Source organism: Apis florea, unplaced genomic scaffold (genome assembly GCF_048593485.1).
Source record: "Apis florea isolate Af1SG1 unplaced genomic scaffold, ASM4859348v1 contig_1615_pilon, whole genome shotgun sequence".
NCBI lineage: Eukaryota > Metazoa > Arthropoda > Insecta > Hymenoptera > Apidae > Apis > Apis florea.
This window is the reverse complement of record NW_028256416.1, coordinates 456,263-482,043: the sequence shown is the minus strand read 5'-3', so window position 1 is coordinate 482,043 and position 25,781 is coordinate 456,263. Positions and strand designations below refer to the sequence as shown.

The 25,781-nt window shown below is 42.9% G+C and overlaps 1 protein-coding gene across 10 annotated transcripts in view; it reads right to left on the bottom strand.

Moving 5' to 3' along the window:
• Positions 1-25,781, bottom strand: part of spri (Src homology 2 domain-containing protein sprint) — a 118,969-nt gene that overhangs the window by 5,450 nt on the left and 87,738 nt on the right. For 9 of the 10 annotated variants that reach the window (XM_086904763.1, XM_086904767.1, XM_086904756.1 and 6 more), the window contains 10 exons: positions 15,625-15,748; positions 13,217-13,408; positions 7,542-7,726; positions 6,557-6,732; positions 6,380-6,472; positions 5,716-6,302; positions 4,923-5,625; positions 4,374-4,847; positions 3,871-4,015; positions 3,377-3,606 (listed from right to left, as the gene is read on the bottom strand). In XM_086904763.1, coding sequence (XP_086760889.1) covers positions 3,377-3,606; positions 3,871-4,015; positions 4,374-4,847; positions 4,923-5,625; positions 5,716-6,302; positions 6,380-6,472; positions 6,557-6,732; positions 7,542-7,726; positions 13,217-13,408; positions 15,625-15,748 — 2,909 coding nt within the window. The remainder of the gene's footprint in view (positions 1-3,376; positions 3,607-3,870; positions 4,016-4,373; positions 4,848-4,922; positions 5,626-5,715; positions 6,303-6,379; positions 6,473-6,556; positions 6,733-7,541; positions 7,727-13,216; positions 13,409-15,624; positions 15,749-25,781) is intronic. The other variant, XM_086904776.1, reaches the window with a different exon arrangement.

Sequence of the window (25,781 nt, the reverse complement as noted above, 5' to 3'; positions counted from 1 at the left end):
CACTTACACTTAAAGACTTCGATACTATTTTGCAATTTCTTGTAAATATACTGGAACCATCTGGTTATACTTTGCAAGATGCTCCTGCCTCTCGAGAATTTTTGCTTTGTTCGCACTTCGACCGAACAAGTGATCGCTTTGTCCTTAACCTTCCAAATTTGCCAGAATTTCAGGCTACGTTGCTTCATCTTTAAATTTGCTTAAAACTATAATACTGTTTTGCTCAATCCGCAAATCTTCAAAAATCTCTTTCTCAATTCATACCTCGATCAAAATTTCTCGTTCACGAAGTTAAAAAACTTTTTTTTTTCGATCACTTTGTGTTCAAAGTTTATCAATATCTCGAATCGTAAATTTTCCAATTTTCATCTCTTAGCGATTTTTTTTTTTTTACAGAATTGGACGCTTCATCGAGAGATCGCAAGTAACGAGTCTGGTCCAAGTTATTCGAAAAGACTTATCCGTTTTCGAGGCGAACAACTGCTCCGCGAGGAGGAATTGAGAATTTCGTATAAAATTATCGATATCCCACACAGATCAGGATGCTCAAGTCTCGTGTGTTATCTCGGCCACTGTGAAATTTTACGGATAGATATTACGCGAAAAATTTTCTCGAGAGGTCGATCTCTTTGTAGTCTTTGAAGACAAATTATGAATTTCGATTGGTTTTTGATCGGGGAAAAGGTGTAAACTTGTGCTCAAACGTTACACTACAGTTAAATCATCTTCTAAAAATCTATCCATCGATACCACTAAAAATTTTTCTCCGACAACTTGTTGCGAATCTGCGATTGAATTTTTAGAAACGAATGAGATTGTAGAAAAAGAAAGAAAAAAAAAAAAAAATGTCACGTTCAAAGTTTTGCAAACACTGATTTCATCGATCGAAAACACTAGCAGAAAGAATAATCGCAGAGAGCTCGAATCGTTCCGATGACCGAGTGACACGAGCACCGATCACGGATTGACTGACACTGAACAATGGACAGCGCTATCGGGAAAGGTAGCCTCTGTTGTCTTTGCGCTGGAGGGGAGGCAAAAATACCCCGGGGAACAAATTTTTAGACAACGTTTGGAAAGGAAGAAGAGAAAGTAAGGATCCCTTCCCTTGGTCCAAGGTTAAGGATCCATCTTCCGAGAAATACGATAATCCATGCAAAGCAGATCGTAAAATAATTGTTCAGATCGAATAGTTTGGATACTACTTGTTTTCTTTTTTTTTTTTAGCAAAAAATATTGATCACAAAAATTATATTATCGATTTTTAAAGATTTAAACAATCATCTTGATGTATCTGCTAAATATTCGCGAAATATGAATGAAACGATCGTTTAAATTATTCTCGGTGATTATATTTCATAGTCGGCTATTAAACAACCCCTCGAACAATGCAGCGCTCGAATTTAGGGAACGATGACAACACGCGACAGTTTGCTGTTTCAACGACCGACACCCCGTAAACTATTCCAATTTGCTAGGCAAAGCCAGCCATTATCGTTCGCTTTATACGCTGCTCGATGTAAATCTCCCTCAAAGATCAAACTATCATCGACGCTTTCGCGAAACTTTCGCAAAATTCAACCGGAAATTTGTAACAAGAAATACGGTTTATACACGGTTTCTCGTATTTTACGCAAAGATTATCACGTTTCAATTTTCTGATAAGAGAATATTTTTAATAGAAATTTTTATCATCATTTCTTGTTTAGAATTTGTTTGAAAATTGAAATTGGACAAAAGATTTAAACTTGTCAGGTAAACGAAATGGAAAATTTCTGCTAATCCTTTTAAATTAATCCCTCGAATGGTAAACCTGTCGATACCAAACAAAAGAAGACGAGGACAAAAGAATGGAAGTAGACGAAGATAATCAACGACCAAAACTAGCATTGGAATTGAATTTTCTACGCGACAGATTGCGATTTCAATCCGTGCGGTTTTCAATCTTTGTTTTCACGTGGCACTCGATGTTCGCGTGAATGATTAACGATCGGATGTATCGAGATACGTCCGATCTGTCATCGATACGACTGTATCGTGTTACAAATTGTTACTATATCTGCAAATTCTATAGATTTCTGCTTTCTGATGATTTAATACCAGATCAATTATATGTCTATTATTTTTTTTCCCCAATATTTTTTATCCAGTATTAATTGTAAAAATTATTGGATTTATTATTATTATTTTTTTACAATTATTGAAATTTTCCATCCAATAATCTACCGGTAAATATTAGACCAGCTGGATTTTCGACTAAAGATTGAAGGATCTATTTGTCGCAGCATATTGTTGTCGCAGTTAGAGCGAACCAAGGCCAATTTTAAATTTTACCTAACTTTCTAAACCTTTCGTTCCATTTATGGAACTATGGAAAATTTTTTGGAAAATACGTATATATTTGTAAAAATGTTTGAAATCTCAGTTATGATGCACTGTTAGAAAAATTGTTTTCAATCCTTAAGTTAAAACTTAAGTTATTAATTATCAATTAATAAGTAATAATAAGTGACTAATTAAGTCATTAATCGATTGTTGTAATCCTAATTTCCAAACTTTAATAATTCTCCGATCTTCTATTTTTATCTATCCACTTTTTTTTTTTCTTTATCTTTATCATTCTTAAGTTTTCTATTTTCATTCTATTGAATTTCCATTCGCAAACAGTTCTACACAATTTCAAATTTCTACAAAGTTTCGATAAAGCTTCTATAACGATATACCGTCGGAGACAAAGATCATCTCGAAACTATATAATCAACTTCTTATCCTCTTATCTCTACTTCCAGACGAAAAGCGAGCATAATAATTAGCATAATGACAGATTATGCATTATCCATCGAGCGTTCGTGAAACGATCGACGAAATCGGAGTATAAGAATCGTATTTATTCCGTGAATTAATTATATATATATATGACATATAAATATATCAAATCTCTCGTTATATTTTTTTCGACTCGTTACGTCGCAATATTACAAACATTTTTCGTATCACATTTTTTCCTATGACACATTTATCGATCGGTCACTATCGTGCCATTCGCGTCGTGACCTTCTCGATGCGATTTCCGATACACTTGCCACGCGCTAGCAATGCACTTCGATGCTCCTTTGAGTCATGCTGATAGTTTAGTCGATAAATAATTTCACAAATACATGTCCCACATGCGTGCTCCACCATGCTTTATTTATTCACGAAGAATTTCAAATATTTCCAATTGAGTATTAAGTAATTGTATCTAAATTTACAATTGTTCGATACGGAAAGGGTCAATCTCGTGAAAGAAATAGCATAAGAGTAAATAACTCTATACTTTTCAATATTTTTTTCGTAAAGGGATAAAATATAAATAAACGAAGGAATGGAAACTTACAGAGAAGGGGATCCAAACGTTCTTTGAAACTCTTGTTCCTCTTCATCCTCTCCACGTCACTTTCGTCTGTCTCCAATGGCGTCTCCCATTCGGAGGAGTCGTAGATTTGGTCCTTTCTGCTGTCTCCAGCCTCTTCTCTTTCGTTCCTCTTCTCCACGTTGTCGTACGAGGAGTTCCTGTCGCTGTAAAGCGACTCCGACGTGTCCGGCGGTTTCAACAACTCTGGGTACCTATTTTGTTCGATACGCAAAAAATCATAGAGAAACAATTAAAATATAATAATGTTATCAAACGTTATTCGAACGAAAGATACACAGACAATATATATATATAATAAATATCGTCTATTTAAGAAAAAAGGTTTTTCTTTTCTTTTTTTTTTTTTTTTTAATCTAAATTTACTTATTTTTCCTTGTTAATTCAATGCATTCAACAACAATTGTATTGTATATTTATGAGTAAAAGTTATCAGTCAATTGTAATTGAAGATCTACCGTTGAAGGATGATACTCTGAACGGTTAAAGTGTTCCCAACAACGTCCCTATCACACTCCTCGTCCGGAAACTTTCTGGCCACGTTATCACCCTCGTAATCCGCATCACAGTCGTAGTCAGGTTCGCAATCGTCCCCTTCGTTGCCTGTACAAACATCATCCAACTCGTTTAATATAATAAATATTTATTTCCACGAAAGACGATTAAATTATACGAATGACGAGGATTTTTGATGATTCGATTTTCGGATCTTGAACAAATGAACGAGGCGAGGCATTCTAACGTATTTCATCGATTTCATCTTCTTGTTCGTGAAACAAGGTGTTATATCGATGATAACGATAATTCGAAAAGTATACACCAAAAGTTTTTTTATCTCAATTTGAGGAATGAATTTGACAGGAACAAGTTATACCAAGTTATAACGAATTGAACTTGAGACAATTACACTCTCTCGAAAAAAAGAAACGCAAGAGAAGGAAGAAACGTAGGAAAAGCTGACCGATAAATTCCCAGCTGGAGTCCACGGCCCAAGAAGTATCGTTGAACACCTTGGTCCTGATCTTTGGCGGTTGCACAGGCTTGGCGCGTGGAATCTTTTTCGTCTCTTTAGTGCCGAGCCGTTTGGCTAGGTTATCAACCGAGGAGGAGATCAAAGGCGTCTTGTCCTCCGTTTCCTCAGGCTCCTCCCAATCGATCGGGTGCAATTGATTAGAATTCGCACCCGTAGGCGTCTGCAGCCAGCCTGGTTCGCTGTGTCGATACTTGTTCGTCGCTGGATTGTTCCTAGGTCGCCTTCTCGGTATTATAGCCGCGTTTTGAGCGATCGCGTCCGCTGGTTCCGCATAAAACGGGCTACCTTGCTTCGATTCCGGCGTCAACGGGCTGTTACTCTCCGACTTGGCCAGCATTAAACCTAGTTTATTCCTGGGTGGCGTTACCGTACTGGGACTGTTCAAGGAATTCGCGCTGCCTGCTTGAAGAGGAAGAAGCGTATTTAAATTTTATCGATTCGCGCGAAGACGGTTGATTCAAAGACGGTTTTACTCACAAACTCGAGACAACAGGTCGGGTCTCCTTCCCATTCCCGTTTCCTCCGGCGATCCGTTGCTCTGCTCCACGAACTTCGCCTCCTGGACAGGTTTAAAGCTGCTGAATTCCGGGCTGGTCGTCTCCTTGTAACTCAACTTCTCGTTCCCGATCGACTTGTCGTTCCTCACGATCATCCTGTCGTTCCTCACTATCAACTGTTCATTCGTGGCCGGTCGCTCGTTCAAATTTCTCTCGGCTGAATTTACAACAACCCTGTCCGGGACCATCAGCCGGTCGTTCGAGTTTCTCAATCGGTCTTGAGGATTCGCGGGTCCATCGTTCCTCGCAAGCTTGTCGTTCGGCGACCAGGTGGAATGGTTCGATTGATCGGTCGTGTTCCATATGTCCTCGTAATCCGATATCTTGTCACCGGGTGAGCTTCGATAATACGACTCGAGGATGTCCGATTCCTGATAGTGTTGCGAGTTCTTTCGCGCTTCCCTGTCCCGCCTCCGCTTCGACTTGCTCGTGCTGGATGGCGTGGTCGGCGAGAGAACGTTAGGCGTTTTCACGGCCGTGTTCGGGACTAGCTTCGACATCGGAGAGAGGACAGGAGTGGTTGGCGAAAGGGGTGACTTCACGGAGAAGTTCGATATCAGAGATTTGTTCGACGTGGCGCTCTGCGGGCTCAGTAGAGACGTGTTGGGATCCGACGGAGTGTTCTGAAAAAGGGGAAATTCGATAGTAGTCGTACGTGGTGCGACAGAAGAGAGACGATTTTTTTTTTTTTTAAAGAAATCTCATCGAATCACCTGCGAACTGCTGACATCATTCGTGTGATTCAGATTGAACGTCACCGTGGCAGTGACGCTGAAGTTGTTTTGATTTCCCGGTTTGGCCCATCTCGGGGGCGGAGGTGGAGGCGTCTTCACGTTCTGTCCCGATGAATGATTCTCAGCTACGATGTTCCTGATTTCAGGCAGCACGGGCGACGTGGCGCAACAGAAATTGTTGAACGTGGACACGTTTTGGTGGAAATTCGAGGTGGTGACGGAGGAAAATTTGGTCCTGGACAGTTCGACCACCGTCGATTTCGACGTTTCCGCCACGCTTTTCGACTCGAAGCTGACTTTGGTATCCTGGACCGGACTGAGCACGTTGCTTTCCACGTTGTGCACCACGGGGGAAGGGCATCTCACGCTTTGGACCAGGTTTGGGGAGATCAGTTTCTGCGACAATTTGTCGCCCGGCGAGACTTTCTCTTTCTTCAGATCCAGAGGCTCGTTGAAGGTTGTCAGATTGAGGGTGTTCGGTGGAGTTGGCCGAGGTTGTCGAGGCAACGACGACGCGAATGTCGTCGTCGTCGTCGTGGTCAAAGCTGCTGTAGGCGACGAGCCTCCTGCGCGAACATACGATAATAAGAAAATCGAGCTTGATCTTAATTTCGATCGAAATCGTAATCCGTCTATCACTCACGTGTCTCGTGCGGCGAAATGGGAGCTAAATTTAGCACGATGCTCTCCGTCGTCGGGGTGTTATTATTGTTATTGTTCAAATTGTTGTTGTTACCTGAAAAAAGAAGAATGTATAAATAGAAATACATATCGTTTCGTGCGAGATTCGAATTGCTTCCTCGTCAAAATTATATTATACCGCCTCGAAAGCTGCTCAAGCTAGACGTGTTACTGCTGCTGCTCTCCGGTGGCTTTGGATTCGCCATCGGATATCTCCAGAATTCCTGACCCAGAAGCGCCAACGAGGAGAGCTGTTGCCTGTTCTTGGCCTCGCGCATCGCCCTTGGCAGTGTCAATTGGACCGGCAATTCGTCACTGTTTCGATCGAAGAAAAGAAGAGAAAAAGATGGATCGGAGCGAATCAACGGTCGCGGCGAGAAGGATCAACGTTCAAAATCGTTGATCGAGACGAGATGGGACGTGATCGATTTGTTAACCGTGCGATAGAGAAAAAGATTTTTACCAAAAAATGATTTCACGCTTCTCGTATTCTTTAAAAGATTTAATTAATTCAGCGATTAACCCGATCGTTCGATCCTGATTCGAATTGATTCAAACGTTCCAAATGATCGTTTTGCAAAAAGTTTCAGCCTTTAATTACAAAAGAAAAAGATGTGGAAGAAAGGAAAAATGGGATAGAACGAAACAATTAGCGCGTTATCGGGTCGGATCGATAGAAAGGTAAATGGGCGGAACGCTCATGAATCATTAATTAGACTTATTAAAAGGAAAAACGGTACGTCGATTATCACGAAAACCGAGGATTAACACGGTTTTTGAAAAAAAAAAAAAAAGAAAAAACTTTTCACCGAAGCCATTAGCTCCGCTTAAATTATCTGTGAACACGATCCAAGCAAGTACGACTTTCACCTCGCGCGGATTGGGTCGACGAGCGATGGATTTGCACGCGAAAGAAATAATAATTCGATAATAAATGCCAGGCTGCAGACCATGAACGACTATTTGATAGTTAATCATTACGATACGATCTTTGTTTTGGATCCTTTGGAAGAAGGGATTAATGGGGTACGGGGAATAAATGGGAAGGAAGTGTGGCGATAACGAAGACAAGACGATATCCGGTGGAGTGGAAGAAGAAGTGAACGTAAAGAGAGGCCACTCACCAGCACTGAGAATAGTGGGCGATCAACGAGGGGATGTTGTCGAACCTGTTCTCGCTAGTCTCCAAGCTCAGCTTCCCCTTGTTGGCTTGGATCAGGTAGTGCTCGATGTACGGTCCCTTTCCCGGTGGCAGTCGCACGGACAGGGCCATCGTGTCGCTCTGACTCGACTGCCGGACCACGAAGTTCTATAAATAAAAACAGAGAATTATTAACGCGCCAACTCGAAGCAAGTAAAAACGTTTACACGATTGGAAGGAATCAAGGAAACGCTTCGAACAGATATTTTGTCAACGCAAAACTAGTAACTCGATGTCGGTGTAATAATTTTTTTGATCGCTCATAACAGAGAAAACTTTCTTATCGATGATAAAAATCTTTATGATTACGTTATTCTGTTTTTTTTTTTTTTTATAACGATCGTAAAAATTGGATTCGCGTGGAGAAAGAAACTGGAAAGAATTCAAATCTTGATAACCTAGCTTTTCCCAAGTAATCTTTTTACATTTTACATTTCCAAGAGATATTTTATTAATCGAAAATCTTGGACTCTGTCGAAACGAAATTTCTTTCCTGTCCGAAAGAAAACGTGTTCAAACACGAACGAATCGTTAAAACTTGTTGAAATAATGGAAACTTTTCGAATTATCACATCGAATTAATGCACATCGTTTCTAGAAATTACTATCAAGTTTAGGACGGAAGAAAACTTATTAATAAAACTTATATAAAGTTTAAACTCGACTTTCCTATTTCACAAACGTTTAAACATATGTATGCGCGTGTGGTAAACGAAACTTTAATTCGTAAACTGGTATCCGTGTATATTTATTATACGTATTACGTATGCGGTTGACACGAGGGTACGCGAGATACAAAAACATACAGTACACATTGCCGCCGATAAGTTAGACGGATGAAAAATTTCTGAGGTCAACGCCATCTCGCGTTTGGACACTGGAAGCTTCGACTTGCTACTAGCAATACAGGATATGCAAGGAGGTATTCGTGACGTCACAGATAAAGAGAAGGATGGAGAAGATTTAATCTTCAATCACTTGAAGATGTTAAATTAAAAATCAATCAATTTCTTATTTTTTCTTAACAATTCACGCACTTTTAAGATTGCATCTTGAAGCTAGAATTTCACGTAAATTTTTCGTATCGATTCTAACATGAAATTTTTGTTAATTATTTATTTATTAATGATCGTTAGGGAATGTTTCAATCTCCATTTTGTAATCGAATAATGAAAAATCAATTTATTCGTTTAAACAAACGTATAATTATGAATAAACGTTATACGTAAATGTACAGAAGGAAGTAACGTTTTAAATACACATATTCGTATTTAAAAATAAATTTAATAACAATGAGAAATTAAGGAAAAACGCATCGCGTATCAATGGCGACCGTCCGGATTTAATCGTTGATAAATAATTAAACGAAGAGAATTTCAAATTAAAATCGACACGAGAAACTTGGACGAAGTTTTCGCTTCAAAACGTAAGGTTAAAAGTGCAGAAATTATTAGTAGAAACCTGATTAATAATTAATTAATTTTCAATTTAACGTAGCGATAGAAAATATTAGATCACTGTCTTTCTCGCACAATGTTGCTCTCTGTCAGTGACGTCACGAATACCTCCTTGCATATCCTGTATTACTAGTAACAAGTCGAAGTTTCCAGTGTCCAAACACGAGATGGCACTGATCTTATATATTTTTTGTTTCTTGCCAATCCTCGTTGGATTAACGAAGCTCGTAGGATTAAGGCAAATAACAGAAATTCGATTAATATTTGAAAGTATTCGTTCGAGAAATATCGCAAAGAAAATTTACGCGCAAATGTTCCATGATAAAGCACGATACGTTTTTATATAAAACGGCGAATCGTATCGATTAATTAATTAATATATAATATATAATTCTACGTTTAAAGAAAAGAAATACAGATTCTACAGATCGTTATATACGTTCAGAAATGAATCAATAGTAATAATAATAATCAAAATATTTAAAATCATTTAACTTATTTGAAATATTTTTCGTTATATAGGCAATGTATAGCATAGCATTTTCAATATGTTGCAATTTATAAAAAGTTTTTCAAGTTTCGAAAATCCAATTCCGTTATGAAATAGTAAATGTAGATTTTTCTCCGTATATACGTGCTATAAGAATACATACATATCTGCACCCAAATAACGTTTATATCGCTCGCATACGCTCCGATACCAATTATGCTCTTTACTTTCTACTCGACTCGATTCCATGGAAACGCGGATCAAACAAAAAAGAAGGAAAAGAAAAAGAAAAGAGACGCTTATTATTATTATCCACCGGTTTCCTTATTCCGCTCCATAAATTTCAACCGACCAGCCAAGTTTCGAGAAAAGAATCGCAACTGCGCTCGCTTATGAGAGAGAGAGAGAGAGATAATAACGAATCGAGACACCGCGTAAAACAGCGACCCATAAAACACATTGCATAATTCCCCGACATTTCCAGCCGGAAGTCCACGTCCGCGTCGATAGAGTGGTCGTCGTCGTCGTCGTCGTTGTTGTTGTTGTTGTTGTTGTTGCGACATTCGGCAGAGTAATACGAGACAAAGGTCTAGAAGAAAAAAAGAAAGGCAGGAAGAGACCGACTTCTCTTTCTTTGCCGCGGCTCTGCCCTTTTTTTCCCCCTTGCTCTTTTTTTACCGGGACAAAAAACTCACCTCACAGAGGCACAGTTTATTTCAACCTTTTGATACTTTTCCTCTTTGTCCTCGTTTCGAGGGAAATGGGATGATGATCGTCTCTCCCTCAGGTCAAAAGTTTCCTTAAAATAGTCGGTATTGAAAGGGAATGAAAAAAAGGAAAGAAAGGAAAGAGAAAAAAATCACACACACCGAGCGCTCATCCACTCCATCCACATTTCCATCCATCCATCCACAGTATCGAGAGTAGTCGCGATAATTTCAGTCGTCCCCTCCCCTTCCCGGGGATGCACTGGCTCGCGCAATCACCGCTTCAACATGGCGGGGGTGGTGGCGTCTCGCGTCTATGGAGAAGTAATTGCGAGCCGCATTGTTTTTCGGCCCTGTGCAATTGGTTGGCGGGGGACGATTAACAAAGCTGGAAAACAATGAGCCGGCGGGGAAACAATACCTCGACGATAGCACGGCTCGTTCGCTGCCGTTTCCACTGTCCCCCCCTCCCCCCTCCCCCTGCTCCACTGATTACATCGCCTCCCAGTTTTCCGTTATTCAGCGAGGAGAAAAAATAGCGCTCGTCGCCGCCAAGGATGGGTGGTAAAATGTCTGTGCACATTTTCGAAACGTTTCCATCCCAGCCCTGACACGACTCGACTCGAATCGAAACGATCGAAGAATCGAAAGCGATGAGGCGATTTTTTTAAATCGATCGAGCAGAGGCACAAGTTCGCCTCCCACGTTAAAAAACGGACACTTGACCCGATTCGCGGCGATCCTTATCGCCGTTCCGGTCATCATTAGGCGCTACTCCTCCATCTTGACCCCATCCTTAATTTTTTTTCACCGAGCCTTTATCCATTCTTGATCTCGTTCCCAAAGTCACGAGACGAAAGGCTTGACCCTGCTGCTGGCGGGCTTTATCGCGAGGAAACCTCGATTCCATCTTGATATAATTCCGTAAGAGGATCTTCTCGACCTCGCCAGCTCTCCATCTCTCTCCTCGCGTTCCTAGACCTAGCCCTTTTCCCCTCGCTCTTGACACTCAGGAATTTTATTACTCCACCGATATTTACTTTCGAACTTTTTACCTCTCTTCTCCACGAGGATAAATTTCGATCGATAAAAATTTCGTGATCATTTCGAGGCATTTAGTTTTTCCCCGCGAATTTCGGATAGATAATAAATAAATGACTGGTGCGCCACTCGACTCGGCCGGCCAACGGAGATAACCGTCGCGTGGAAACAATGCCCCGTGGCGGGAAGCGATGTTACGGAGTTGCGTAGATGGAGAAGTTTGATCGGTTGTTATCTGACACGAGCGGAAGAACGGGAGTCCAGCTGGCTGAAGACTGGCGGATGGAAAACTGTGTCGAATACAAACGACGATTGTTCTAACGTTGTTATCGTCGGGCGAAATTTCATATTTTTTTTATCGAACAAAGTCGAAATTCACGATTAAAATTTTCTCTCCCCGCATATGTTTCACACCCGTGAAAATCTAACTCGATCGATCCCGTAATCGAGCGTATCATTCGAGATTATTAATTTATAATGAGACAACAAATTAATTATAGATTATAGATAGATAAGATATCGATATCAATTTTATCGATTCTCTATAATTTTTCGCCGTGATTGTGACTTTTACAACACGCGTAAAATATTTCATCGACAGAGATGAGGAAATGTTTTCGAAAGAACGGAATCCGCGACTCTTACGAATTTTTACATATATATTTCATACATTTGTACGCGCTCGAAACACGCATACAACACGCAGTCGTAGAAAATATTTCTCGACCGCGGAGGAAATTCGAGGACAAGGTGGAAAGAATCGGACGAAAAATTGGATAATCGGTTCAAGAGGTGGCTTCTTCGTGTTTCTATTCGCGTTTTCGCGAGGAGGAGAGATCAGCGTCACTTTGTCGCGCGGATCGTGACAAATGCGCGCGAATAAACGGGGGAGGGGAGAGCGCGTCGCGCGAGAAAAGCGCGCTAACAATGCCACTTGTTATGCGTGTTTTCTGGCGGGTTGGAACGCAGCCAGAAGCTTAGGGCGGCCGTATTTCGTCGGGGCAACGGCACGTCTCCCGCGCATTAAACCATCCACCGACTGCCCCAAACGGCCGATGCAGGCCCCACAGATCCAAAAATCTACCGATCTCTTTTTCGAATCGTCGGTTTCGTTCGAGTTGAGAAAAAAAAAAAAAAAAAAAAAAAAAGAAAATAAATTTCAAGTAAATTCCTTCCGATAGGAAAGGAGACGGACGGACGTTCGGAAAAAATCCCCCCCCTTTTATCGAATCCGCGGATGATCAACGGATGAAATTGCCGCGTTGAAATTGGGGAGAAGAATACTGGATGAATTGTGTCTCGGCGAATAAAAGGAGCGAGGCATTCATTTCGGCCAACAATGCCGGGAAATATTCGCGGAATCAGCGAGTGATCAAAGCCTTCGAGGAGAGGGGAGAGGGGGGGGGGGTTAGTAGTTTTTCCCTACGCGATCGAGCGGGACAATCGATTATATTCGATTATTTCGCCTCTCTTTGTTCTCCGAGCTTTCCTCCCTTCTTCCAGAAGCGCATCAAGCCTTTCCAAGCCTTCTTCTTCGCGGCGAGTTGTAAATTTTCCGCGTAATCTCGCCCATTGTGATAAATAATCCCGAGTCTAGACACCGGGGGGAGGAGGGAGGGAGGGAGGGAGGGAGGGAGGGAGGGAGGGAGGGAAGGAAAGAAGTATAAACGATAATCGGAGAAAAACTCTCTCTCGTCGCGGATGATATTTTTGGTCCGGAAGGAGCAGCTTTCGAGCGAAATCCTCTCTCTCTCTCTCTCTCTCTCTCTCTCTCTCTCTCTCTCTTTTGTCTCTCTGTGAAATGCAGGAGGCACCCGCTTTCCAATACTTTGGCCGGTTGATGGAGGGAAAGGGAGGGTTTGCAATTTTCTTACGCCTAATCGATTCGCTCAAGTGCACTCACCCCTTCCTCTTTGCCTTGCAACAAGTGGAAAGCGCCTGCTCTTTGGATGCCAGGAAGGAACCAGATCGGATGGGAGCGTATAAGCCTCTCGATCAGAGTGATGTCGCACGCGACCTCGCTGCCAGAATCTTCCGTCGAGCTCGAAGATCCACCCGAGGTGGCCGACCCCTCCGAGGAAAGCGACTCCTCGCTCTGAAAACATCAATTCTCCGTTATAATCCTTCTTTTAATTTTCCTTCCTCTTCCTCTTTTCGTCTCCTCGAAAAGTAGCATTATTCGCCGCGAATGTTGGCACGAGACGAGGAGAAATACGGTTACAACAGCGACGATGGCAAAAGAGAGGGAAAAGGAGATTTTGAACGGCGAGTGTAAGGGACGAGGGGGCATTGGCTGCAAATTGAGATAACCCGCGCGGTATAATAGCGCATTAGGCGTTATATTGCGTACGACGACGATCGCCCCGAGGATTTACCCGACACCCTCGAAATTGAGGCTTACGGGCCTTTAAGCGCGTACCTTTGCTCCGCGGACTTTGTCCACTCGTTTCTCCGCCCACCCCGCCGCCGGTTTCGCGCGGTTTTAGTCGCGGGATCGAGATTAACCGATCACGTGGAATTAACGTGCGTGGTAGCGAAACGGTGTGGATCAGGAAAATTATACGAGTATAATTTCCCAATTCCTTTTATTACGCGTGCGAATAACTTCTCTCTTCCCCCTTTTCTTCCACCATCCTAACTTTCCACCGAATTCGCTTTCCGTTCGCGACGAAACACCGCTCTTTCGTTTTTAGAAAGTGTCGTGACGAGAGTTTCCATTGCTGTGTATCGATGTATCCATCTACTTTTTTCAAAGTTTTCGTAATCATATAGATTTATGCAATAGTTTTGTGACATTCCATGGAAATGATTAGGCGTGCAAATAAGTTCCTTCTCTTCTTTTTTCTACGATCGTAATTTCTAACCGAATTCGAATTCGCTTTCCGTTCGCGACGAAACACGGCTCTTTCGTTTTTAAAAAGTGTCGCGACGAGAGTTTCCATTGCTGTGTATCGATGTATCCATCTACTTTTTTCAAAGTTTTCGTAATCATAGGGATTTATGCAATAGTTTTGTGACGTTCCATGGAAATGATTAGATATGCAAATAGTTCCTTCCCCTTTTTTTTCCACGATCGAATTCGAATTACTTTACCGTTCGTGGCGTCGTCCCAAGCACCGTTCTTTCGTTTTTAAGAAGAGTGGCTCCAAGAGTTTTCAGTCCTGTTCGCGTTCCAGCTTAGGAAATGTATCTCACGGAACGTGCGAAAAGTCGTAGCAAAGATTCGAGAGCCGGAAATTTTAATTTGAAGGACGACGATCGTGAATCGTTCGACGAAAATCTCGACCCAGACGCGAGAAGAATATCGGCGAATATCAGCTGATTTGGAACGTAGTAAAATCTTGAATTCGGGAAAGAAAGGGGAAAGAACTTATTTGCACATCTGATGCACTCTGCTCGATCGATTGATCGATCGTTGAAAATTTCCGAGGAAGAGAGATTTTTTTTTAATTGCGATTATTTTGAAACGAGAATAAACGTTATTCCGTACGGATTTCGCAATTTCGTTGAAACGAGAGCAATTCAACGGGATATTTCTGCCACGATTGTCGGAGCACGAGAGGCGTTTCTGTTCAAGTGCAAAGGTCTTGCTCCAGTTGGCTTCGCCAACCATTGGGGAAAGGGTTCGCCTTAGAATTGCCTTCGTTGCCATCGATTCACGATCTCGAACCGATACGCGTTTCATCCACGACACTTTCGGTACGAGATTCCCACGCCGATTTTTTTATATTATTAACCCTTTCGCTAGTACAGGCGACTCGAGAGCATCTTTCTCTGGAAACGTAGCATCGATATTTCGTTTTTATCATCAATTTTTTTTTCAACAAACGCTCAAGCAATTCGGATTGCTGCGAACGCTGAAAAGGTTAAGAAAAAAAAAAAAAAAAAAACGATCCCTCGTTCTTTTTTACCACTCACGAAGCGGAGAAAATCGATCTCTCCGTTTCCGATCACCCAAGTAAACCGAATCTAAATAAAATCTACTTCATCGTTCACTCGATCGCAACTCGAAATTAATAAAGAGAAAAGAGACTGGATACACGCGACGATCAACTGGCGCGATTTTTCGATTTCTCGCGGGGCCATCCCTCTCTTCCTTCTCTCGATGGACGAGAGAGAGCTCGGGGTTCCGCGGCGCGGCGCAGTTTCGAGCGTAATTCAATTTGAAATGCAGACCGACGGGTTAAACGGATTAAACGAGGACGTGCGACGCGTGGCGAACACCCTCGCGGCTAATTGCGACCGTATCCCTCGATTGCGCAAAGTATTCGAATCGATCCATTCTTCGCTCCGCCCTAAGGATTTGCTCACCTGTACATGATGTAGCTGCGTGAGCTGATGATGCTGCAGCGGATTGGGCGGAGGCGTGCTCGGCGAGCTGACCACCTGAACGGTCCCGTGCTGCTGCAGATACGGCTCCAGGAACACATCGCTCCTGCGAACACAGAGAAAACAGACCGTTTAGTCGAGCGTCGTTGATTAGCCTCCTCGTCCCTGGAAAACACCCTTTTTAGCCCTCGCGATTACCGTTAATTACCGAATTTTCCTTTCAAAGAAATTCTAGCAATAGAAGAAACTGCGAACGGTAAATTCTCGAACTACGATGCACGCCTTGTGAACCGACAATTCAATTAAAGCGATCTATGGATTTATCTCGCGAGGGAACTTGAATCGAGATTCGTGAAAGCGAGATCGACTTGACGAGAATCTTCCTTAACGCTAAACCTACCGACATTTCATGTATTCACCTATTCCTACCATGACCGGTCAAATGCAAAAAAAAAAAGAAAAAACATCTTAATATAATAGAAAGAGATCTTAACTAATTGGATTCGCAAAGTAAACGATACAGTAAGTTTGCATTCTAAAGAAATTCTAAACGAAATTTCAAAAACGGTCCGCGCCGTGGTAGGTTTAGGGTTAATTATACCTTAATAATCCGTGCTCGCGTAAAACGATCGCCCTCTTAATTAATGCTCTCGTTAAAGTTCTCTCCCATCTTATACGATTCCATTCTCCTCTCCCCAATTGTTTCCCCCTCCTTTTCATCAATCGGTTTATCACCTGGCCAGATCGGGACAAGGAAACTCGGTTTGCTCGCAACGAGCTAACTGCGTGTACCACGCGTCGGAACGTAGAGAGTGAGTGGCGCGTTACGCGGAAACGTCTACAGCTAGATCAACGACGCGAGTTTTTCTGCGGCGCGTTTCCTGGGAACCCAACCAATCCGTCGTTAGCGCGAGTATTCGAGAGAAGATCACGTTGCGCAAAAGGAGGAGGAGATAGAGAGGATACGCCGATCGACAAAGGTGAGATTTATCGATAAATTTGGAGGAGGGTTGGTTCTGGTCGAGGGAATAACAATGCGGTCACTTTACGCGTTTAGTCGAAGCGCGAGTATCATTTGGAGGCAAGTTTGCCGGGTCGAATATATCGGACGAAGGGGCGTTGACGTATGCAAAGTCGCCGACTACCGCCACCCCTATCGCGCTCTATTGTCCTCTGCGTTTGACAGTTGGACGGCCTGTCTCGGACCTTGTTTGCGAATCCATCTCCAGGACCGTACGGATCCAAGGAATTTTCGATCCGTTTGAGAGAGAGGCTGAAATCAAAAACTCGTCCATCGTTCTTTCGTAGGTGAAATCAAATCTGTTCGTAAAATAAATTATGCTTTTCGATTTGTTACGTCGCGACGTATCGATTTTTCCACCGCGACGTAATTGATTAATTGACTGGTGGAAGAGGTTTCGCTCGAGAGCCTCGTAACCGAGACAGGTGTATCGATTTAATTAGACGGGAAACATGCGCCGAAACCGTCCACCAAACCTCCCTCCTCCTCCTCTTTTCTTTCGTTTCAACTTTTTTCTCTTAAACGCAACGGTTCGATTAAATGCGAAAGACACGTTTCGGAAAGAAAGGGAAAAATTGCGAAAAGGCGATCGTCCGTAATAACAATGGATATCGTGCACCGTGGTGATTCAACGATTAGAAATTTCGATCGATTTCTTCTTTCCAAGAGAGAGAGAGAGAGAGTCGTAACCTCGATAATCGCGTTTCATTATCCACACTAGCGCTATTCCCACCATATTTCCAAAAGCCGTAGAAATATATTATACCGAATTATTGTTATACTTTCCAATTACCCCGCCTGTACTGTGTGAAGAAACCGTTTACTACTTCTCGAAGGGACTTGAAACGAATGAATCGAAGAGAGGAAAGATAAAAGGACGATGAGAAGAGAAGGCTTTCTCTCGGCCGCGGTGAATGGCGAGAATCGGTCGATCCGGGAATAACAAAGGGCCAACGACGCGGAAGTTACGTTCCTGATTCGGGTGCGAGGAACGGCCGTCGTCGGCCGTGAGATCGGACGGGGGTTGCCATGACGACTGGCAAGGTTCTCAACACGTGGTCCATCGTGCGCCTTCGTAAGGGTAAAAAGGGATTTTTTTACGTATTAACGATGCGTCCTACCTGCGACGAGAGGGAGGAGGAGGAGGAGGAGAAGGCCTCTCTTCCGTCTCGAGATGTTAACTCGCGTTACTACGACAGAGGCGAGGACACGCGAAAGTCGATTTAATTTCAAATTCGGAGACTCGTTTTAAATAAACGCAGGGAATGTTGTTTCGATTCGGTCTAATTCGATTCGCGATATTGAACTCGGGCCAACCGGGGCTGATATTCTCGCGGAACCTTGAATCCCCGCCAACGGGGGCGGTTGTTTCTTCCATCACGAATTCGTCGTGGCGTGTACATTTTAATTAGAAAACGCGCGCGCGTTCTAATTAACCGGCTGTTCGGTTTGAGAGAGATTAGAGAAGCGCGGGAGAAAAGAGGCCGCCGAGTTCAAACGTTTCTCGAGGAAAAAGATAATGTCTCGGAACGAAGAAGAAGAAGAGCTCGTCTCTCTTTGCGCGGAGAACCTTCTAGCTTCGTTGTACCTTCGTTAATTAAAGAAGGGTTAAAGCGCAGTGGATTCGCTTACGCGGATACAGAGAGACGCAAGTATGAAAAGTCTCGGGAAAGTTCAAAGCGATTTCGCATTCTTTCACAAGAATTCTCGCTTTCTTTCGCCACCAAAGTTTCGTCACCGATGAAACAATAAAAACGTAAAGTTGCCAACGTCTCCTATTACGCATTCCCTTCTTATATCTCTGTAAAATTAACCCTTTGACATATACTTGCTTGTTCAGCAACGAGAAAAAACGCAATCTTGTTTACTTCGTCGGTGAGTCTTAAACTTAAACGTTTCATCTGTGGCGACAGACAGTCGCGATTTCTGCGTATCGTGACATTAGAATCACTCGCATGTGATTCTTATACAACGTAGAAGAATCCAGATGACGATCCATTAATAAAAATACGACGCGCTCGCATTCTCGTTTCATCCAAGATCTTTTATCAAAAAGATGTGCGCATCGACGAAAATCTCACGTTGTTCAAATGCAATATTTTAAATACGATTTATTTATTATAATTATCAAATCACGGCGTTTCAAAAACTTTAACACGAACGGTATACATCGAGAGGAAAAAATGTTTGGATTTGTTTCGGAGCGGATAAAGCGGATACGAAAACTCTAATAAAATCGAGCATAAGATTCCATCGACTCTTTCGTTCTTATTTACCTTCGAAATATCTCTCTCTCTCTCTCTCTCTCTCGGCAATAGAATTTGCAGACAGGTAATTTTCTCGCGCGAATCTCTCCACGGAGAGACGGTTCGTCCCGTTGCGTATTTGTTTTTTGCCTGCGTGGCTGATGCGAAATTAACCGATTCGATCGACGCCTTCTCCTTCTTTCTTCCCCTCCCTTTTCGTACTCTTTCTCTACTCGCGAAGGGAGAAAACGGAGAAGACGGGCTGGTAATTTTTCCGGTCAACGATCATCGCGACTTTTCCAATCCTTCCCCCCTCCCCTCGAGCACCAAGACGTTTCTCGTGACTCAGCAGCATGGTTCCGACGAAAACGCGCTTTTACTCGACGCGCAACCCATGGAAAGTCGAACGCAACTTCATTACTTCAGGCCAATCGGATGCAAGTACGAATAATGCATGCGCCGAGACGAGCGAACCGTGGAATTTGATCAAATTGATCGTAAACGATGGTGCGCGATAAGATCGTAAATTTCCCCGCAAATTTAATCCAATATTTCAACATTATCACGCGCAATTTCACGCGTCCAAGCAAATTATTCGTTCCTTACTTTCTCTTGCAATCTATCCTTGACGCAAATCGCGACCGAGAGAAATAAAAAATATTCCGTTTTGCACCGATATCCCCCAGGATGGATGATATGCGCTAACTAACTTTCTCTCTCTCTCTCTCTCTCTCTGGCTCATATTTCGCGAGGGAAAAGTTTCTATTAATCCAACTTCCTAACCGAGTTACGCTCCGGGAATCACGCGGGTTCATCGGTGGAGATTAAATCGGGCGCGTCCTCGATCCGGATATTGACGGAGGCCCTCCTCCAAGGGATTGATTTCCTTCGTCAAAACGGCCAAAAAGGAAATGATTCGCGAAATTTTCCCGCTAAATTGGCAAACTGGTTCGCAATCTCCAACGAAAAGAGGTTTTCACTCGGTTAAGTGGAAGAGAAAATTGAACAGAATCACGGTGTAGCGAGAGAATGGCTTGGTCGGTCGAGCACGAAGGATGATTCGAATGGGAATCGGGTCGACGCTCAGGTGGGAATAATAATAATAATAAGCGCGGTCTCACGGAGAGCGAAAATCGGGAAAAATCGGGCCGTGAAGTTATATCGCGATAAGGGAAGAAGTTTGGGTGGAAGAAACAAAGGACCGTTCGAGGGAAGCGTACTTGGAGCGCATTAAGACTAATGGCACGCTTCCTGGCCGTTGTTTCATGGAACGAGGCTTCTAGCAGAAACGATTTTTACCCACTCTGCCTTCAAAATTTCGATCGGCGCTCCTTTCCGCTCCTACGTCGCCATCCTACGTTTTATTATTTGCAACGTACTCTTGCGATCCTCTCGTAACCTTCCCAAATGTAAATACGAGGTCAATGCATGCATACGAGGAGGCAGGTGAGCCTCGTGGGCAGGTAGAGGAGGAAGAAGAGCAGGAAGCAGAAGGGAGGAGAGAAGACGGACGGAGGTAGAGCGCGACTCCCGTCCTATCCGATTTCTCCAGCGTGGAAACCGAAGCCGAAGAAGGCTCTTGGGTTACACTGTGGGAGCAGCAAACCGATCTTAAGTTACAACACGCGACACTTTGCCTCGCTAAGTATCCACGCTCTGTTTCGGCCGTCGCCGTTACATCTCTCCGACCGGAAAGATGCGCACGCTTCCAACTCCTCCTTTCTCCCGAATAATCGAAAAACAAGAATCTCCTCCCCCCCTCCCTGTTCTCTAACTGGACTAGTTCAAACAATTAAAACTCTTTCGCTAGTACGGTCGGCCTGCGTAAGATGCGATCGAGATAATACGACCGACTTTTATAAGCACTTTCGCGAGCTCCATGTCGTTGAAGTATTACGGGCGACCATAATCGGCCCGTGGAATGAGACGCCGCGTATTCCATTTCTGTGGAAACGTAGCGTCGATATCTTGTTTTTATATGTATTGATAAAAATCACTAAAAAAAAGAAAAAAAAAATCGGCCAAATCGGCTTTCCCACAGGGAATAACACAGGTATATAGCGCAAAGGTATACTTGGTTATTTCTTCAAATTTGTTCACCTTCGTTTGGATTAATTAATTTTGAACAGATTTCATCCGAATTATATCATATTATTATATTCCGTATAACGTTATATTTGATTCCAAAGCGAGCGTGTTTAAAAGTAAAAGAAATACTCTGTTTCGAGGAAACTTTCCCAACCACATTTTTGGTGCTTCGTTCGCGACGAACAAGTCGCTCATAGCGAAATGGGAGATGGGAACTCGATCTTTTCGAAAATTCACCACGCGGTATCTTCGCTTCTCTAACTAATCCTTCCTTCCTTCCTTCCTTCCTTCCTTTCTCTCGAATTTATTTTTCGAAAGGAGGCGGACCAAAGTCTCTCCCTCGTCTCATCGAAATATACATACGCACCCGATATGGAAAGAAATTATTCGTAACGAACAAGCACGGAGAAACGAGGATGGAGAAGTGGAATTACAGCGTTTCTCACCCCTTCGCGATATTCGAAGGGATCGTTTGTCAAACAACGATGGAAACAACGTTTCGACGAATGGATACGGTCCATTCTGTAAATTGGCGGGGCAGAAACGCGCCGGCCAAATATAGTGATTAGAGAGTACATAATTGCCTGAATGGTCCGTGATCAAAGGTGCACCCCTGGTTTGCCGTTTTCCCTGCCTCGATGATGGCGGGGAAACCGGCTTCCATCCCGTGCGATGGAAAAACCGATTCCATCTAAAACTTTTCCATCTCTCATCTTTCATCCCGATCGTCGCGTTTATTCTTCGAGGCGGATACAAACAACGGATGGTGGTCTTAATCGAGCCGTTCTCTTCGACAAGGACGGGAGGATCGCTTTGAAATTAAACGATTGACTCGCGGCTTGACCCGTTATCGAATAAGCGGGCCGGTCGGATTGAAAGCGGGAAGGTCGATATCGATCGAAAATAGCGAAACTGTATTCCCTCCTCTTCCGTCTCGTCCCATGGAGAGGATGGATTTTAAACGAGATCATTTTATTCGCGTTCGATGTTATCGTACGAACGATCGTAGGTGGAGGGCGATCTCTCATCCGTGACCAGTCTCCAGCGATAATTTTCATTTTCCTTCGATAATTGTTATCTCTCGCCGCGCCACTTACACAACTCGCTAAAAACGAGTTTTACCACCGTGTCTAACGCTCGGCTATCGGTTTCACGATTAATCGATCAGCCTGTAATTGCAGAAAAATTTATCACAATTTCCCGTGGATATATTTCTACGCGGATTCTCTTGATATTCGTCCGTACCGGAAACGATAAATAACACGCACCGATTTGGCCGAACGTGCGATCGCCAACGAAATAGTGCCGCTGGCAACGTTCGATGATAAAACTACTCTGAAACAAAATTGCGCAATCTCGGCGAACTTTAAATATCCGTAACACTTTTTAACCCTTTGTATTTATATCTAGACAAGGTTATTGAATCCCAATCGAATTTCGGAATTTTTCTTCGTATTCGATCGAAACGAAAACATTTTTCTGTATCGATCGTCGACTTGTCGACTTTCAGTAAAATAAATTTGAAAAACACGTAAATTTTGAAATCTGCATTTCATCTTGATCGGTGAAAATCTATATATTTATACATCTATTTATTTTATTTTATATATACACGTACATTCGAGCAGAAATTGAAAGGAAACATCGTAAAAAGAAAGAGTCTCTAGAATGTAATACTAAATACACGTGTAATAATAAAACGTAGGATAGCGGCACACGAAGTGCAAGGAGTTAAATCTCTCTCAAATTAAAACTCGAGAAAGTTTCGATTCGGATTTGTTCTTTCGAAAAACCGATCGAAGAAAGTTCAGAATCAGTTGGGAAAAACGGCACGCGTGTTATTGAAAAGAGAGAAATCTCCGGGTTTATCGCTAAAAACTTTCACTCAAAAGCCCCGTAACTCTCGCCTCATAAACCAACCCTCGACGTATCTCGCGTTAGGGTTCCAAGGCCGAATGACCTGGAGCCACTCTGCCTCTTTTCCTCCCGTTATTTCCTTCCCTCAAATATACAACGAAATTCGTTTGTATTCGAATATTTTCAACACGTACGAGAGAAGACGATGCTTTTCTTTTCCTCGAGAACTTTGCATCCCGCAAAGTTTTCTCACGTCACGGTTTCCCAGCCACGGATCGACCAGCCGTGGAAAACGAAAAGGGAAAGTCCAAGCGATATATCGTCATCAAACGACCGAGTAACGTTAGACCCAAAGTGCCGTTTCGCGCGGTTTCGTCGATTTACTCGCGCGACCACCTCCGCTCCACGACAGACCAAGTTCACGTTCGTTTCCTCTCCTGCCAAAATTCCATCGACGCGTCTAATTTTCCAAGGAGGAGGAGGAGGAGAGAGAAAAACGTGCATGGCAAGTTCACACGTGGTGCACCTCGAGGGTTACTGCGACGAGTGCACCTCGTTCTCCGACCCTTTTCGTCGATTCGATGGGGTTGCGAGTCGCGTTAATGGCAGCCCCTCGATAGGTCCGCCATTGTTTATTGTTGCCGTGCACCGAGCGCGAGATTTCCTCGAAAACAGAATGGAAATCGTCCGTTTCGCTCTTTTCTAATCTAAAGTTGGTTCGGATACATCGTCGGATGGACAAAATTCATTTTCCAACGTACGAACATGTATTAAAATTTCGTATTCCTTTTTTTGTTTTTGTAGATTAAACTTGAAGTTAGGTAATTACGCGTACAATGATTCGTCGCAATTTTGCAAAGCTATATTGAAATTAATTTGAACGCCTTCTTTTTTGATCTAGCCATTTATCGATTAATTTTATACGCTATCTTATATGCATTTCTATCGTTGTTTATTATATTCTGGAGATACAAGCAATGATAATATTTCTTAACTTTACTAAATTCACTTTATTAATATTCAATTTCGTCGTTTTCATTGTTATCTTGAAAATTATCGCTACTTTAATACTAATACTTGTACGTTTTTTCTAACTTGATTTTTCACCTACACCTGCAGATTTATTAAAAACTCATACCACAAATATTTAGCCGTATATTTCTATATATTATTTTCTTCAACGAAATGACAAAAATTACAAAAACAGATCGGTATTGTCCCCGATTAAAAAATTAAAAGCTTTCCACGCAAAAAAAATAATAATATTTTGTCCAGTCACTACCCCTTTCGAACCGCTATCACGCGATGGGAACGGAAACAAAGGTTTCATCGATCGTTTCGACTCCTCCTCCGCGAAAAGACACCCCGCTTTAAAAGATTCTCTTAACCGATTCCTAAATCCAATTTCTCGATTCGAATTTCCCGAAGGATTCGAAAGTCACCCCTTTCGCTCGATCTTGGTGGTGATCTGGTGGGAGGGGGGGGAGGGGGGGCACGTTCGAGTAGCTCGATTAATTAATGGCCGTGTCGTCGCACGATCGGCCGCTCCTCGAAACGAGCTGCGAGTTTTTTCCGAGTGAAAAGGCAGGCGAAACGCGGGGAAAACGCGGGTAACGAGCATCAAAGACGCTCGAAACGGGTGGAAAAAAGGCCCCCCTCGGTTTAAATTCCACTTACGGCCCTTCCCCTCGCTCTTCTTCCTTCGCTCGCCGACAAACCCGTTCGGATTTGCTTGAGCGTTCGCGCTTTTCCGCCCGTGCATCCATTCCTTCTTCTCGCTCTCCTCTCATTTCGCTGTTTAAATTTCCATTTATTTTCCACCCTTCTTCCATCCACTCCGTTCGCACGAGGATCCAAAGAATTTCTACTTTCTCTCTCTCCTCCTCTTCCCCTATTTTCCTCGCGTTTCTTCCGTCTCGGTTACGTTTCGATTTTTAAAAAAAAAGGGAAAAAGAAAAGAAGAAGACACAGTTTCAACTCTGATAAATAACCCTTATCTCCCGATGAAGATAATCCTTGTTCGAACTGGCGCGCAATTCGATAAAAAATTCAGATTAGAACGAAACGCGATTAACGGAACGGCGAGCGATAATATGGGCAGCTTCGCGGGGAGGAACGTCGACCTCGTCGCCGTGCCACGTCCACCACACGCGATTCCTATGATTCATCGAGCACCGTACGCTTCTGTTTGCTTCCGCAAATTCTACCGCTTTTAATCATCTCCACTCGCCTCTAATTTTCCCCCCAAACTAGTCTCCCTTTAATTATCGCGTTATTATTATTTATTTTACTTACTGCTACGATTTTAATCCGCAGAAGGAGGAAGATCTCGTTTAAAAAACTAGAGAGAGAGAGAGAGAGAGAGAGAAAAGGAAAAAAAGACGAGGGTCGAATTTTATTCTTTTTAATGGGAATAGCATCGGTAATTGGGATCCATTGGAGTGGCCTCCGGTCGAAAAGGGAAAAAAGAGAGAGAGAGGGGGGAAAAATAAATGATTCTCTTCTCTATTCGCGAAGCGGATTACTGGTAAGAGGCTTACATAAGAATAAACCGAAGGGCTTCTCGCGGCTCGCCCACTTTCCTATCATATTTCATATTAACCGCTGATTAAAATCGATTTTCCCGCGAGACCAGGTTACATACACTTTGCTCGCGAGTAATAATAATAATAATAATAATAATAATAACAGCAATAATAGCGTAATATCCCCCCCCCTTTTTTTTCTTTTCTCTTTCTAGACACGAGAGAAGGAGGGAGAGACGGCGCGCGCATACGACGGTTGAATCGGGACGCAGCATCGCTCGAAAATTTCCATTTCCGCGTTCCCTGTATCGGGCGGATGGTCGGCGGGATCAATAAACGCAGGTGGCACGAATGGCAACTGCAACGAGCGGGATCCCAGTGCAATGGCCATCGATTGATAAT